Raw genomic sequence first — 16129 nt, 5'->3', positions numbered from 1 at the left:
TCTTGATGGTATACCACTGGTAGTCTAAGTGGAATTCCACTGGTATCTGGTGGAATTCCACAGGTATTCTGGTGGAATTCCACTGGTATTCTGGTGGAATTCCACTGGTATTTTTCAACTGTATTTTGGTGGGATTCCACTGGTATTCCAAATGAATTCCACTGGAAAATCATCGCTATTCCAGTGGAATACCAACACTATTCCGTTGAAAAATACCAGTGGAACTGAGATGGAATTCCAGTTGATGTTCCAGTGGTATCCCAGATGTTCATTTTGCATCTGGCCCCCCGATTTACACGCAAATGCACAAAAAATGGAAAAATTAGTATCTATTTATTAGGGACTTCTTTCGACTACACCACGGAAGCACATTTTGGACCGAATTACTGCATTATAACCTTAAATATTGGTACCAGAGTTATGGGCCTTGTGTCGTACGATGTGGGAGATGATGTGGAACAACTACTTTAAATCTGAATCAAATCTATTTAGGAGTAACTGAGATAGAGTTGAAGTGCATCAAAACTTTAACCAGAAATTCTAAGTAAAAAGGGGGGATAATTCATGAAATATTGGTGTGAGAGTTAAGGCCCTTGTACCATATGATGTGGGTGATGATGAGGAATAAATATTTTAAGTTTAAAGCAAATCCATCAAGTAACAAGACCTCATTGAACACGAAATGCCCCCCTTGATGCATTCAGTAATTGCACAAGGAACAGAAATTATATGCTCACTGTAAACAAAAGTTTTACTGTTCTGGTTCAATGTGACCTTGACCTTATACCTATTGACCTCAAAATCAACAGGGTCATCTTCTGGTCATGATCAACCTCCCTGTTAAGTTTCGTGATCCTAGGCCGAAGCGTTCTCAAGGTATCTTCCGGAAAGGGTTTAATTGTTCTGGGTCAATGTGACCTTGACCTCTGGCCTACTGACCTCAAAATCTATAGGGGTCATCTACTGGTCATGACCAACCTCCCTATTAAGTTTCATGATCCTAGGTCCAAGCGTTCTTAAGAAATAACGGTTTAAATGTTCCGGGTCACTGTAACCTTGACCTTTGACCTACTGACCTCAAAATCAATAGGGTCATCTGCTGGTCATGATGAACCTCTCTATAATCTTTCATGACCCTTGGCCAAACCGTTCTGAAGTTATCGTCCAGAAACTGTTTAACTGTTTCTGGCCAATGTGACCTTGAATTTTGACCTAATGACCTCAAAATCAATAGGGGTCATCTGCTGGTCATGATCAATCTCCAATAAAATTTTCTGATCCGAGGCCCAAGCCTTCTTATCGCCAGGAAACCATTTTAATGTTCCAGGTCACTGTGACCTTGACCTTTGACCTACTGATCTCAAAATTAATAGGGGTCATCTGCTGGTGATGACCAACCTCCCTATGAACTTTCATGATCCTAGGCCCAAGCAATCTTGAGTTATCATCCGGAAACCGTTTAACTGTTCCCGGGTCACTGTGACCTTGATCTTTGAAATACTGTCCTCAAAATCAATAGGGGTCATCTGCTGGTCATGACCAACCTCCCTATCAACTTTCATGATCCTAGGCCCAAGCAATCTTGAGTTATCATCCGGAAACCTCTTAACTATTCAGGGTCACTGTGACCTTGACCTTTGACATACTGACCTCAAAATTGATAGGGGTCATCTGCTGGTCATGACCAGAAGAAGTCTTTTAAAACTATTTCTATTTTTAGCTCTAATAATTATGTGAAGGGACCTGAAAATGATGTAACAGACCAGGTTTGATGAAGATCCATGAAGCGTTTCATAAGAAAAAGTTGTTTAAAGGTTTTTTCTATTTTAAGCTCTAGCTGCCCGAGAGCCATCATTTGAACAAATTTGAGAGAGCCCCTTTCCAGGATGCTATGACCAAATTTGGTGTAATTATGACCAGTAGTTTTTGAGAAGAAGATGTAAATTGCCATGGTTCATACAGACCTTCCAAAAAAAAATTCAAGTAGTTTTCAAGGAGTTTTCAAGTAGTTTTCCTCCATTTTCAAGGACTAAAATGGGCGCAATGTCACTGTTGCTGAGACATGAAATAACCAATTTAAATCCAATTTAGGACAAAATTAACCGATTTTGGCACAGTTTTAGTAGGTGGGGGCGGGGGCGGTATTGTCAAGTCGTTATTATTTATATCCTGTGTTGACTCTCTTACATGCTTAGGAGCGAAGGCATCAATTGTTTCAGTCAACTTCTCATGGCAGAGCTGTTTTTATGTTTTTCGCTTTTGGAATGTGATTTTAAAATTTAATGCACTTTCTCCCATAGCAGCGATATTGATTATCTTGTCACAAAAAACACAAAGGCATTTTCGTTTTTCGCCTTTGAATTCCCGTAGCCAATGTTTATAATTGTCATCAGTAAGCCACTTTTGCGAAAAGATACAATTGTACATTTTAGAACTCATGTTTTTCTTCCTGGAAAAATGACCTCGCATCGCCGATAAATTACACAGTGTGAAAATTACTTGAAAGAGCATAAAACTTGTAAAGTACAGTACCGTACCGTACTATCGCCGACTCCGTGGCAGGCCCTAATGGCGGTAACAGTTGTTTTTTTTCGTCGTTTTTTAAGTTTATTTTGGTCCGTTTATAATGTTTGTCCGTTTTCACTTCGCACCCGACGAATTTAAGGACTATTTGCCATCTTTTGTACGTTTTTTCCTAAATTCAAGTAGTTTTCAAGTAGTTTCTGACTGTTACAAAATTCAAGTAGTTTTCAAGGAGTAGGCGTCAAATTCAAGGACTTTTCATGGCCTGTGCGAACCATGATTGCAGACGATGGAAGATGTGACAAACAACCTTTACTTATAGCTCACCCTGAGCTATACGTATAGGTTGATGTTCAGGTGAGATAAAAAGCTAACGCCAGATGACAGACAATGGATACACGACATCACCACCTCTGGATCAGATGAGCTAAAAATACTTACATATGAGATGTCCCGCGGGTTGCCATTTACTTCAGCATTCGGGGCTTGATAGGCACTTGAAGAGTTATTGTTCTTGTTGCCAAAGCAACATAGAAATGAGCTAAGAATCCCACGATTCCTCTTTTTGTTGTTCAACGTCGACGACCCTAGAATTACAAAACAAAAACCAAATGAATAGATTGTCAGCTGATAACAGCTAGAGACTGCATTAAGTAGAAATGCATTTCTCCCCCTACCGCTTTATTTATTATAGAAAGGTGAATAATGATATGCCGGAGTGTAGAAATGGGCCGGAAACCGGAAAAATCACCCACCTACTTGAGCATTCTCGCCAGCTACTTTTTCCGGGGCATAATTAAAAGGGGACATAATTCATGTACAATTGGTGTCAGAGTCATGCACCTTGTGTCACATGATGTGGGTGATAAGGTGGAACATCTATTTTAAGTTTAAATCAAATCCATTTTGTAATAACTGAGATATAGTGAAAATGCATCAAAATTAACCTTAAATTCTAAGTAAAAGGGGGCATAATTCATGAAAAATTGGTGTCAGAGTTATGCACCTTGTGTCACATGATGTGGGATATAAGGTGGAACATCTATTTTAAGTTTGAATCAAATCCATTTAGTAACTAGAGATGCTTTTGAGAAAAGCGCATGTCTCCCACAACTGCCTAATCATCTTTAGAAATAGTAAGTCAGTCTTTACACTGTTAATCGCGGGCTTAGCGCAAAACGGTTGTAACTGATATGAAATAAAGAAGGAGTTACAACTGTTTTGCGCTAAGCCCGCGGTTTACTTAGAGCACATGGGCATGCGCTTTTTTGACACCAAAAGGTGCCGGTTTGAGGTTAAAAATGCGCAAGAAATCTGAGTGTTTTTTTGGTAATTCAAGGGCCATAATTACAAAGTGCCTGGGCCAATTTGGCTAGTTATCGAACTTGGCCAAGCACTTATTGGCAAACACATTTTGTTCAAGTTTGGTGAAGATCGGATGAGAAATGTTCGACTTAAGAGGACAAGCTTTGTGACAGACAAACACACACACAGACTGGAGTAAATCAATATGTCTCCCACACCACTGTGTGGTGGGAGACATAATAACTGAGATATCGATTTCGGGACTTGACGGGACAAAACTGACTCCTATATAGCCCACCCCCCACCCTCCCCCAAACATGTTTGGTGGGGGTATAAAATCCATTTAATAATAACTGAGATATAGATTTCGTGACAGGACGGGACACAACGTGACAAAACTGACTCCTATATAGCCCCCCCAAAAACATGTTTGGTGGGGGTATAATAATACTATTAAAATATATAGAGAAAATTCAGGACCGATCAAAACACATCGTGCTAACCGGAGTATCCAGCTAACCGATATCAAGGTAACGATCTTCAACTGTAACTGCTTAATCAAAATAGGGGCAAACTTTGTAAAAATATAAAACAAGACTTATGGAACCTGTCAAATCATCATTTTGATCTATTCCTACAAGTGGTTACTAAGATACCTGCTTACATATAAAACTACATAAGGCAGCAGACATACCATGTAGATGCAGACACCAACACTGAGAAATTGTTAAGGGTAGAAGCTCTACTTTTTGAAAATTTTCAAACTCTGGAGCATATAATCCATTTGAAAAAATAAACATGGTGTGAGCAAAAATACCTTTCTTTTCGCTGTAAAAACTGATTCTATAGTATATACCACGGACCTCATCGTCAGATATCCAGCTACCTCCTTTTAAATCATACGAAGTTATCCCCATGGTACAAAATTGGGCACTCAGTTAGTAAATACAAATGCACCAGTCTTAACTTTAATAGATTGACCTGTATCTTCACCTGAATGGAATTTGTCCAACACTTTGTTTCAGGGAAGTTAATGTAGACATAACTAGAAATCTAAACAACCAGTGTAAGACATAACATTGAAATAAGATATCTTCCAAGTGTAAATCACATTTCCCCTTTACATAGAAATCTGAGGATGAAATGCTGACCACTAATCCACTCCAGGAGATGCAAGTGATGTCTCTCAACCATAACATGTGGCAACATCTCAAGGACAATTGTTAGTAATAGGTGCTCAATGTGAGCTGGCCAAGTTAATTTACATGAATATTACACTGATTCCATTCATTTGTCTACCTGAACTAAAATGCATCTAAATTCAAATGGCTCTAAGTTGCTTACCTGTGGAGGGAGGACCTTGACCTTTTTGACCTTGTATCTGACAAAGTCCATAAAGCAGTTCATATCAAGAAGTCATTTTAAAGAGTTTTCAACTTTAAGTTCTGGCCCCTAAATAGGCTGAATTGGAACCATATGAACAACATGCGAGGATGCTACTGAAATAGTTTGGCAATGATCTGTCCAGCAGATCATGATAACAAGAGGGCCAAGATGGCCCTAGGTCGCTCACCTGAGAAACACAACATAACAGTGTAAACATGTTTGACATAGTGATTACATGGAAACAAATATTCTGACCAGTTTTCATTAAGATTGGATCAAAAATGTGGTCTCTTAAGTGTAAACAAGCGTTTTCTTCAATTTGACCTAGTGACCTAGTTTTTTAACTAAGATGACCTACATTCGAATTTGACCTAGATTTGATCAAGGCAATCATTCTGACTAAATTTCATCAACCTCGATTGAAAAATACAGCCTCTATCGCATACAAAACGTTTTTCTTTGATATATCCTAGCGACCTAGATTTTGACCCCAAATGACCCATATTCAAACTTTACCTTAATTTCATCAAGGCTAGCATTCTGACCAAATTTCATGAAGATCAATTGAAAAATACAGTCTCTATTGAATACACAAGGTTTTTCTTTGATTTGACCCAGTGACCTACTTTTTGACAAACGATGACCTCTTACTTGACCTAGATTTCGTCAAGGTAATCATTCTGACTAAATTTTATGAATATCCAGTGTAAAATGCAGCCCCTATTGTGTACACAAGGTTTTTCTTATATTTGACTGGGTGACCTAGTTTTTGACCCTAGATGACCCATATTCAAAGTCCACCTAGATTTCATATAGACAAACATTCTGATTAAATTTCATGAAGATCCGGTGTAAAATGCAGCCCCTATTGCATGCACAAGGTTTTTATTTGATTTGACCTAGTGACCTAGTTTTTGATCCCGGATGACCCATTTTTGAACTCGGCCTAGATTTCATCAAGGTAATCATTCTGACCAAAATTCATGAAGATCAGTTGAAAAATACAGCCTCTATCGCATACACAAGCTAAATGTTGACAGACGACAGACAGACGACAGACATCGAGCGATCAGAAAAACTCACCTGAGCATTGCTCAGGTGAGCTAAAAAGAGGACCACACAGCTCTACAGACCAAGTCTGGTAAAGATCCATCTAAAAGTTAATGAGAAGAAGCTATTTTTTCTACATTTAGCTGTTAAAAGGGGCCAAGTAAAACCTTTAGAAACTAGATTATGTGTCAATAGGACACAGCCTCCATTTCCTATCACAATACATAGTTTCATGACTCTTGGTGAATTATTTTTTAAGATATATGCAGCACAAACTTAGGCATTTTATGTGTATTTTTCACTTAGTCAAGGACTATAACTTTGGTCTGGCTGAGTGAAATCCAAGATGGAACATCAGGCACACAAATTCACATCCTATATAACAATACCCTTATGTTTTATAACTCTAAGTCAAATACTTTTGAGATATATGTGACACAAACTTGTAGGCCATTTAATGCATACTTTTGACTTGATCATGGGCCATAACTCTGGTATGACAGACAGATACCCCAAACAATACCCTAAGTAAACAACTTCAAAATTTGAATAATATTCCTATTATATTCTAAGACTCTAGGTCAAATATGTTTCAAGATATGTGCAACACAAACTTTTATATCCTTTTATGCATATTTCTGACTAAATCAAGGGCCAGAACTCTTGTCTGACTGAACAAAACTTCTAATAAAATCCCAGATGCATAACTTCACATGCTGAATATATTCCTTTAATGTTTCATAACCTCAGGTTGAATACTTTTTAAGACACATGTGACACAGTTTTCGGCCAAGTTTATGCTATTTCTGACTAATTAAAGGGCTATAACTCTGGTCCCATGTCCAAAATTTTGTGGGGCATAAAAACCTGATAGAAATTTCAAGGAAACAACAGAAAAAGATTTGTAGAGAGCCATCAAGTGGTTCTGCCCTTAAAGGTGGATAATCAGATTTTGGCCATGTAACGGATTTGTTTGAAACTTTAGCATCTGATCATTTACACTCATTTATGTTCACTTAACACTTAATACAAATTAAATTTTCACTGGAGGTATTTTTAAAATTTCATTTTCCTATCCTGGTTGCCCAACCAAGATAGAGTTATTTTATCATAAGTATAAATTTGATAAACATACTTTGCCTAAGGAAATGTATAAATATTAGACATATTGTAATATATCTGTAAAATATTTGCATTAAAACGTATGTATTTAGATGAAATTCATAAGAAACGCAAATTTGAAAAATTATTATTACCTCCCTTTGCCTATCTTGGTTGCGCAACCAAGATAGATTGGAAATAAATGAATTCAGAAGCTACACACAGCTTAAAACCTTGCATTTTGGTTCAGATTGTTCAATAGTTGATAATATTATGTCTATCAAATGCAAATGTAAAACTAGACATTGTATCGAAATAAAAAGAAATACCCAGCTTTTTATATACTTTCATATTAAAGGGGAGTAATTACAAAATTTTATAACAAGAGCACCGCCTTGCGGGTGCTGACGCTCATCTGATTTTTTTTTATAATAGAAATATTTACCTACCCATGATTTTCTAAGTCTAAAAAGGGCCATCACTCTTGCAAAAAGCAGGATAGAGTTATGTTTCTTGATGTACAGTGTCCACTTATGATGGTGAAAAACTGTTGCAAGTTTTAAAGCAATAGCTTTGATAGTTTATGAGAAAAGTTGACTTAAACATAATATTCAACCAAGAAAATGATTTTTCTAAGTCCAAAAGGGGCAATAATTATTGCAAAAAGCAGGATGGAGTTATGTTGCTTGCTGTACAGGGTCAGCTTATGATGATGAACAAGAGTGGCAAGTTTTAAAACAATAGCTTTGATAGTTTAAGAGAAAAAGTTGACCTAAACATAAAACTTAACCAAGAAATCTGATATTTTCTAAGTCCAAAAGGGGCCATAAATCTTGCAAAAAGCAGGATGGAGTTATGTTTCTTGCTGTTCAGGGTCAGCTTATGATGGTGAACAAGTGTTGCAAGTTTTAAAGGAATAACTTTGATAGTTTAGGATAAAAGCTGACCTAAACATAAAACTTAACCAAGAAAACTGATTTTCTAAGTCCAAAAGGGGCAATAATTCTTGCAAAAAGCAAGATGGAGTTATGTTTCTTGATGTACAGGGTCTGCTTATGATGGTGAACAAGTATTCCAAGTTTCAAAGCAAAAGCTTTGATAGTTTAGGAGAAAAGTTGACCTAAACATAAAACTTAACCAAGAAATCTGATATTTTCTAAGTACAAAAGGGGCCATAAATCTTGCAAAAAGCAAGATGGAGTTATGTTTCTTGCTATACAGGGTCAGCTTATGATGGTGAACAAGTATTCCAAGTTTCAAAGCAATAGCTTTGATAGTTTAGGAGAAAAGCTGACCTAAACATAAAACTTAACCAGGCAACGCCGACGCCGACGCCGACAACCGCTCCAGTGATGACAATAACTCATCATTTTTTTTTCAAAAAATCAGATGAGCTAAAAATAATAAAATATACATTTCAAATAGGAATCTAACTCTATGTAATCGGTCTTTTTGTTTCTTAAATAATTCTCTACCAGAATAAACAACAAGAGGACCATGATGGTCCTGAATCGCTCACCTTCTCCACATGACCCAATTTTCATGAAGATCCATTGAAAAATATGGCTTCTAGAGAGGTCACAAGGTTTTTCTATTATTGACCTAATGACCTAGTTTTTGAAGGCACATGACCCAGTTTTGAACCTGACCTAGATATTATCAAGTTGAACATTCTCACCAATTTTCATGAAGATCTCATGAAGAGTATGGCCTCTAGAGAGGTCACAAGGTTTTTCTATTTTTATACCTACTGACCTAGTTTTGACCACACGTGACCCAGTTTCAAATTTTATCTAGATATCATCAAGGTGAACATTCAGACAAATTTTCATGAAGATCCATTGAAAAATATGGCCTCTAAAGTGGTCAAAAGGTTTTTCTATTTTTAGACCTACTGACTTAGTTTTTGACCGCAGTTGACCCAGTTTCGAACTTGACCTAGATATCATCAAGATGAATATTCAGACCAACTTTCATACAGATCCCATGAAAAATATGGCCTCTAGAGAGGTCACAAGGTTTTTTTATTATTTGACCTACTGACCTAGTTTTTGATTACACGTGACCCAGTTTCGAACTTGACCTAGATATCATCAAGGTGAACATTCTGACCAATTTTTATGAAGATCCATTGAAAAATATGGCCTCTAGAGAGGTCACAAGGTTTTTCTATTTTTAGACCTACTGACCTAGTTTTTGACTGCAGTTGACCCAGTTTCAAATTTGAACTAGATATCATCAAGATGAACATTCAGACCAACTTTCATACAGATCCCATGAAAAATATGGCCTCTAGAGAGGTCACAAGGTTTTTCTATTATTTGACCTACTGACCTAGTTTTTGAAGGCATGTGACCCAGTTTCGAACCTGACCTAGATATCATCAAGTTGAACATTCTGAACAATTTTCAAGAAGATCCATTGAAAAGTACGGCCTCTAGAGAGGTCACAAGGTTTTTCTATTTTTAGACCTACTGACCTAGTTTTTGACCGCAGTTGACCCAGTTTCGAACTTGAACTAGATATCATCAAGATGAACATTCAGACCAACTTTCATACAGATCCCATGAAAAATATGGCCTCTAGAGAGGTCACAAGGTTTTTCTATTAATTGACCTACTGACCTAGTTTTTGATGGCACGTGACCCAGTTTCGATCTTGACCTAGATATCATCAAGGTGAACATTCTGACTAATTTTCATGAAGATCCACTGAAAAATACGGCCTCTAGAGAGGTCACAAGGTTTTTCTATTTTTAGACCTACTGACCTAGTTTTTGACCGCAGTTGACCCAGTTTCGAACTTGACCTAGATATCATCAAGATGAACATTCAGGCCAACTTTCATACAGATCCCATGAAAAATATGGCCTCTAGAGAGGTCACAAGGTTTTTCTATTATTTGACCTACTGACCTAGTTTTTGATGGCACATGACCCAGTTTCAAACTTGACCTAGATATCACCAAGGTAAACATTCTGACCAATTTTTATGAAGATCCATTAAAAAGTACGGCCTCTAGAAAGGTCACAAGGTTTTTCTATTTTTAGACCTACTGGCCTAGTTTTTGAAGGCAGGTGACCCACTTTCGAACTTGACCTAGATATCATGAAGGTGAACGTTCTGACCAATTTTCATGAAGATCTTTGAAATATATGGCCTCTAGAGAGGTCACAAGGTTTTACTATTTTTAGACCTACTGACCTAGTTTTTGACAGCACGTGACCCAGTTTCGAACTTGACCTAGATATCATCAAGGTGAACGTTCTGACCAATTTTCATGAAGATCTTGTGAAATATATGGCCTCTAGAGAGGTCACAAGGTTTTTCTATTTTTAGACCTACTGACCTAGTTTTTGAGGGCACGTGACCCAGTTTCGATCTTGACCTAGATATCATCAAGATAAACATTCTGACCAACTTTCACAAAAAATGTGACCTCTAGAGTGGTCACAAGCAAAAGTTTACGGACGGACTGACGCACGGACAGATGGACGACGGACGCTGCGTGATCACAAAAGCTCACCTTGTCACTATGTGACAGGTGAGCTAAAAAATATCGGAGTCTCCAACTTTGTTTTCGCTGTAATGTCTTCAATTTCAATTTCCCCCACCCTCCCTTTCACATGCAGATTTTGTGCATCAAAATTTCACAAAGAACCGTTTGTATTTTAGGGAAAAATACAAAAAGTTTACAACAACATAAATTTCATTTTAAGCATACTTAAATTTTGTTAGCAATTTTTCAAATCACGTTGCATCTCGAGAATCTCGCTTAAAATGCGTCTATCCAATCAAGACTTTTCCAATTATAACTTAGACGCTTGCCCGTGAAATGGACTATTCTGGCCCTTTAAGGGGCCATAACTCTTGAACCCATTATGGGATTTGGCCAGTTTTTAAAAAGAACTGAGATATTATGACAATACAAGTTGTGTGCAAGTTTTATTACAATCAATTGCGAAATGTGGTCTCTATCGTGTTCACAAGCCAAAAATAGCAAATTTTGGCCCTTTAAGGGGCTATAACTCTGAAACCCATGAAGGGATCTGGCCAGTTTTCGAAAGGAACTGAGATATTATGCCAATACAAGTTGTGTGCAAGTTAAATTAAAATTGGTTGCAAAATGTGGTCTCTATGGAGTTCACAAGAAATTGTGAACGGACGGACGAAGGGCGATCACAAAAGCTCACCCTGTCACTATGTGACAGGTGTGCTAAACAAGAGCACCGCCTTGCGGGTGCTGACGCTCATCTGATTTTTTTTTGTATAATAGAAATATTGTCCTACCCATCATTTTCTAAGTCTAAAAAGGGCCATCATTCTTGCAAAAAGCAGGATAGAGTTATGTTTCTTGATGTACAGTGTCCACTTATGATTGTGAAAAACTGTTGCAAGTTTTAAAGCAATAGCTTTGATAGTTTATGAGAAAAGTTGCCTTAAACATAATATTCAACCAAGAAAATGATTTTCTAAGTCCAAAAGGGGCAATAATTATTGCAAAAAGCAGGATGGAGTTATGTTGCTTGCTGTACAGGGTCAGCTTATGATGGTGAACAAGTGTTGCAAGTTTCAAAGCAATAGCTTTGATAGTTTAAGAGAAAAAGTTGACCTAAACATAAAACTTAACCAAGAAATCTGATATTTTCTAAGTCCAAAAGGGGCCATAAATCTTGCAAAAAGCAGGATGGAGTTATGTTTCTTGCTGTACAGGGTCAGCTTTTGATGGTGAACAAGTGTTGCAAGTTTTAAAGCAATAGCTTTGATAGTTTAGGATAAAAGCTGACCTAAACATAAAACTTAACCAAGAAAACTGATTTTCTAAGTCCAAAAGGGGCAATAATTCTTGCAAAAAGCAAGATGGAGTTATGTTTCTTGATGTACAGGGTCTGCTTATGATGGTGAACAAGTATTTCAAGTTTCAAAGCAATAGCTTTGATAGTTTAGGAGAAAAGTTGACCTAAACATAAACCTTAACCAAGAAATCTGATATTTTCTAAGTACAAAAGGGGCCATAAATCTTGCAAAAAGCAAGATGGAGTTATGTTTCTTGCTATGCAGGGTCAGCTTATGATGGTGAACAAGTCTTCCAAGTTTCAAAGCAATAGCTTTGATAGTTTAGGAGAAAAGCTGACCTAAACATAAAACTTAACCAGGCAACGCCGACGCAGACGCCGACGCCGACGCCGACGCCGACAACCGCTCAAGTGATGACAATAACTCATCATTTTTTTTAAAAAAATCAGATGAGCTAAAAATTAAATGTTGACCACAGACGCCGGACAAATGTTGATGACAATAGCTCACCTTTTAGCATTTCGTGCTCAGGTGAGCTAAAAACAGAGTCAGGAAATTCACAGTGCTGTCACCTTTTGTATCTTAATCAAGAGCTGTCTCATGACAGCCTGCTCGACATTTCTCAGTGCTTGACTCTGAATTAGAGCTTTGCCAGTAAAAAATTTATAGACTTTAACCATAATATTCTAAGTTAAAAAGGCGCATAACTCTGTCAAAATTCAAATCAGAGTTGTGGGGCTTGTTTCTCCTGATGTAGACTTTGATAGTAAGTAGGTCGTAAGCATGACAGACAATGGACATTGAGCGGTCACAAAAGCTCACCATGAGCCTTTGGCTAAGTGGTGAAATTATGAGAGAGAAATCCTAACAGTTCCCTAACGATTTGGGTGTGTCTCAGTCTGATTTTGACTGTTCCGCAGGTAGGTTAGAATGGCTTAAGTTACGGCATGGAATTGTGTTCAAACGCGTGTGGTGAAGCAAACAGTGTGAACCATTCAGTAGATCTTACTAGAAGCAATGGCAGATTGGAATTCACTTCTGTCTACCATTTTAAAGGATTACTATCCCAATGACATCTTTAACGCAGATGAAACAGGACTGTTCTATCGTCTGCAGCCAGATAAAAACCCTTGAATTCAAAGATAAAGACTGTCACGGGGGCAAACAAAGCAAGGAACGCTTGACTGCTATGGTGTGTGCTAACATGTCTGAGACTGAAAAACTACCAATGTTTGTGATTGGAAAGTCTGCGCAGCCGCGCTGTTTCAAAAACCTGAAATCACTCCCCACAACGTATAAAGCTAACAAAAAAGCATCAAAAATTACGCTTTGAAATAATGCAATACGCATGTCTGATAATTTTTAAGCATATAAAAACGTATATGAAAATACAGAAACGCACCCTATGACTTTTTTTACTAGCATAACAAAATATTAATCGTCTGGATGATTTACATAACAGAGCACGGTCAGCATTAATTCTCCCACACTGAACGTACACACGCATTGAATGACACTCTATAAACCTAGGTAAAACTATATTATACACTCAATGCATGCGTAAATCAGATAGTTGGAAACTGAATTAAGTTGATGGTACATGTACGGTAGTGTATTTTAAAGCGGTGTCGATTTAAAATATCAACTTTCAACTTCCGGTGTGGAGTAAACATGTCTCTTTCTAAGACTGTAAAAAGTGAACAAACACTCTATGCATTCTTTAAAGTTTAAACCAATAAAAATGATCCCCAAAACATATGGTTAAAGGTATACTGAATATTCTATTGGGTACAGTAGCGAGTGTTAAGTCAAAGCAAGCCAAGGGAGAAAAAATAAGCAAAAACTTAAATTCTGAATTGTAACTGGACTGCAAACAAATTCATGGGTGTTACATTGTACTTACACTGATTTCTGTTTTTTTTTTCTTCACATTTACAAATTTTCAGGATTTACTCCTTGTCAATTTCAGATTTCACCATTTCACTCATTCACAAAAATTATGATGAGTAAATACTCATAGGCCAAAAAAATTATCTGGAGCCCTGGATCAATCGTGTTAATTGTGGACAACTGTCCAGGGCATCCAAAGATTAATGGACTGAAATCAGTAAAACTTGTGTTTCTTCCTCCGAATTCATCCAGCATCATGCAACCTATGGATCAAGGTGTTATATAAGGAACTTGAAAGTCTATTATACTTTATAGGAAACAAGTGATTACAAGAAAGATTTGTGCTTTGGATAATAGGAGTTATAACTTATATGTGTATTAATGTCTTGGACGGGTTACACATATTACACCAAGCCTGGGTGTGTGTGACCCAGGCAACTATCGCGAACTGTTACCGGCATGCTTCAAAGCTGGTGAGGAACAGGATCCCGTACCCATGCCATTACCAGTCACAGATTCCAAGGAAACTGACAATGATAAATCCTAAGCTCAGTTGTCGTATTTAATAAGGGGTGCTACTATGAAACAGTACGTGGACGTTGATACTCAGGTACCAACATGTGAAGAAGAAAGTGACAATTCGATAATTAGTGACATTATTTCTGCGCGTAACGGAGAAATGAGCCACGACAAAGAGTAAACCATGGAGGCTGTGCAGCCGCAACCAAATCTGGAGTCTGCATTGAATGCGTGTAACATTCTCTCTCAATTCCTGGAAACAATGCAGAAAGTATGATTGCCGCTATTGCCAAGGTCAATAACTTTGTTACAAATGCCCATTTACACAAACAGTTTACAAAGCAGACAAGTCTTACACATTTCTTTAAGAAAGTAGGAACGGGTCATTCTGACAGGTGTTAGCAGGGACTACCTTAGCCTGGAAATTTAGGGAGAAGTGACTTCTCCCTCCTGGGGAAACAGGGAGAAGTTTTGAAATTTTGGGAGAAGTTCGGCAAACGTGAGACAGGACATTGCTTACATGCATTAAATAACAATAATAATGTTTATTCAGTTCCATTTGTAGTATTATCTTGCTATGACTTAAATAAAAATGGTGCAATGTTTCAACAATACAGTACATATTTGTACTGTTTTACTGCAAAATGTTTAACAACTTGACACAACAAATCTTTCCTCATATAATCAGTACTTAATATTTCTTGGATTAATTTTTTTCCTTCCTAGAGCAGCTTTTTCAGGTATGTGAGCATTCTGAGTTTAAATTTTTTTATGTTCCTTCAATTTGACAAACTACAGAGTTTAAAAACCTCTCAATCTTACAATGAAATGTTATTTGTATTGATCAGTAGATAAAATACTTGAAAATCAGGGGCAATATTTTTTAAAACTACATATTTTGACATAAAAAATCTAAAAATTGGTTAAATGTATTACCTCCCTTTAACACATTTCAGAATTAACTAAAATAGTTGTCTGCTATTTTTTATCAAACAACAAATTTAATAGTTTGTCAAGGGCCATATATTTAACTTATATCTGTTTTTAATGAAAGAGAAATGCAGATTAAAATGAATAGTAAGCAGATCCCAATTGAAAAATAAACGTCGGGAGTAACGGGTAGTCTACACTGTGATGGCAATAAAAATTTCGAAACGATTTTTATCTGAAAACAAGAATAACTGGATAAGACAAGTACCGAGGGCGTTCGGTTGACCCGAGGTTTCGTGTTTTGACCCGCGAAAATCAAGAAAAACTCGTAGTTGACCCGCACAAAAAATGTGTCCCGTGCGTCGGCTCGATCCGCGAAATGCGTCTCGAGTTCGAAGTTCTGCATTATGAATCAAAATCTCGGCGAATTTGAATTGTTCGCCGCCACAATTTAAGTATGACAGTAGGCGGAGCGTCGTATGTTAATTAGCTACTGACAGATGTCAATCACTCCACGCGCCGACTGACACGTTATTAGGTTTGTAATTCGGAAGTTAATTATCGCCGTTTTACGAAGTTTTCGAGCTCTCTGATCTCCGATGTCGGTCAGCTTTAATTATTACTCTTTC

The 16129-nt window shown here is 37.3% G+C and overlaps 1 protein-coding gene across 1 annotated transcript in view; it reads right to left on the bottom strand.

Moving 5' to 3' along the window:
• The window catches only part of LOC123538366 (CTD small phosphatase-like protein), a 117727-nt gene that overhangs the window by 90407 nt on the left and 11191 nt on the right, over nt 1–16129 (bottom strand). The window contains exon 2 of the mRNA XM_045322411.2: nt 2965–3110. Coding sequence (XP_045178346.1) covers nt 2965–3110 — 146 coding nt within the window. The remainder of the gene's footprint in view (nt 1–2964; nt 3111–16129) is intronic.

Source organism: Mercenaria mercenaria, chromosome 18, assembly GCF_021730395.1.
Source record: "Mercenaria mercenaria strain notata chromosome 18, MADL_Memer_1, whole genome shotgun sequence".
Taxonomy (NCBI): Eukaryota; Metazoa; Mollusca; class Bivalvia; order Venerida; family Veneridae; genus Mercenaria; species Mercenaria mercenaria.
This window is presented reverse-complemented; position numbering and strand designations above follow the sequence as displayed.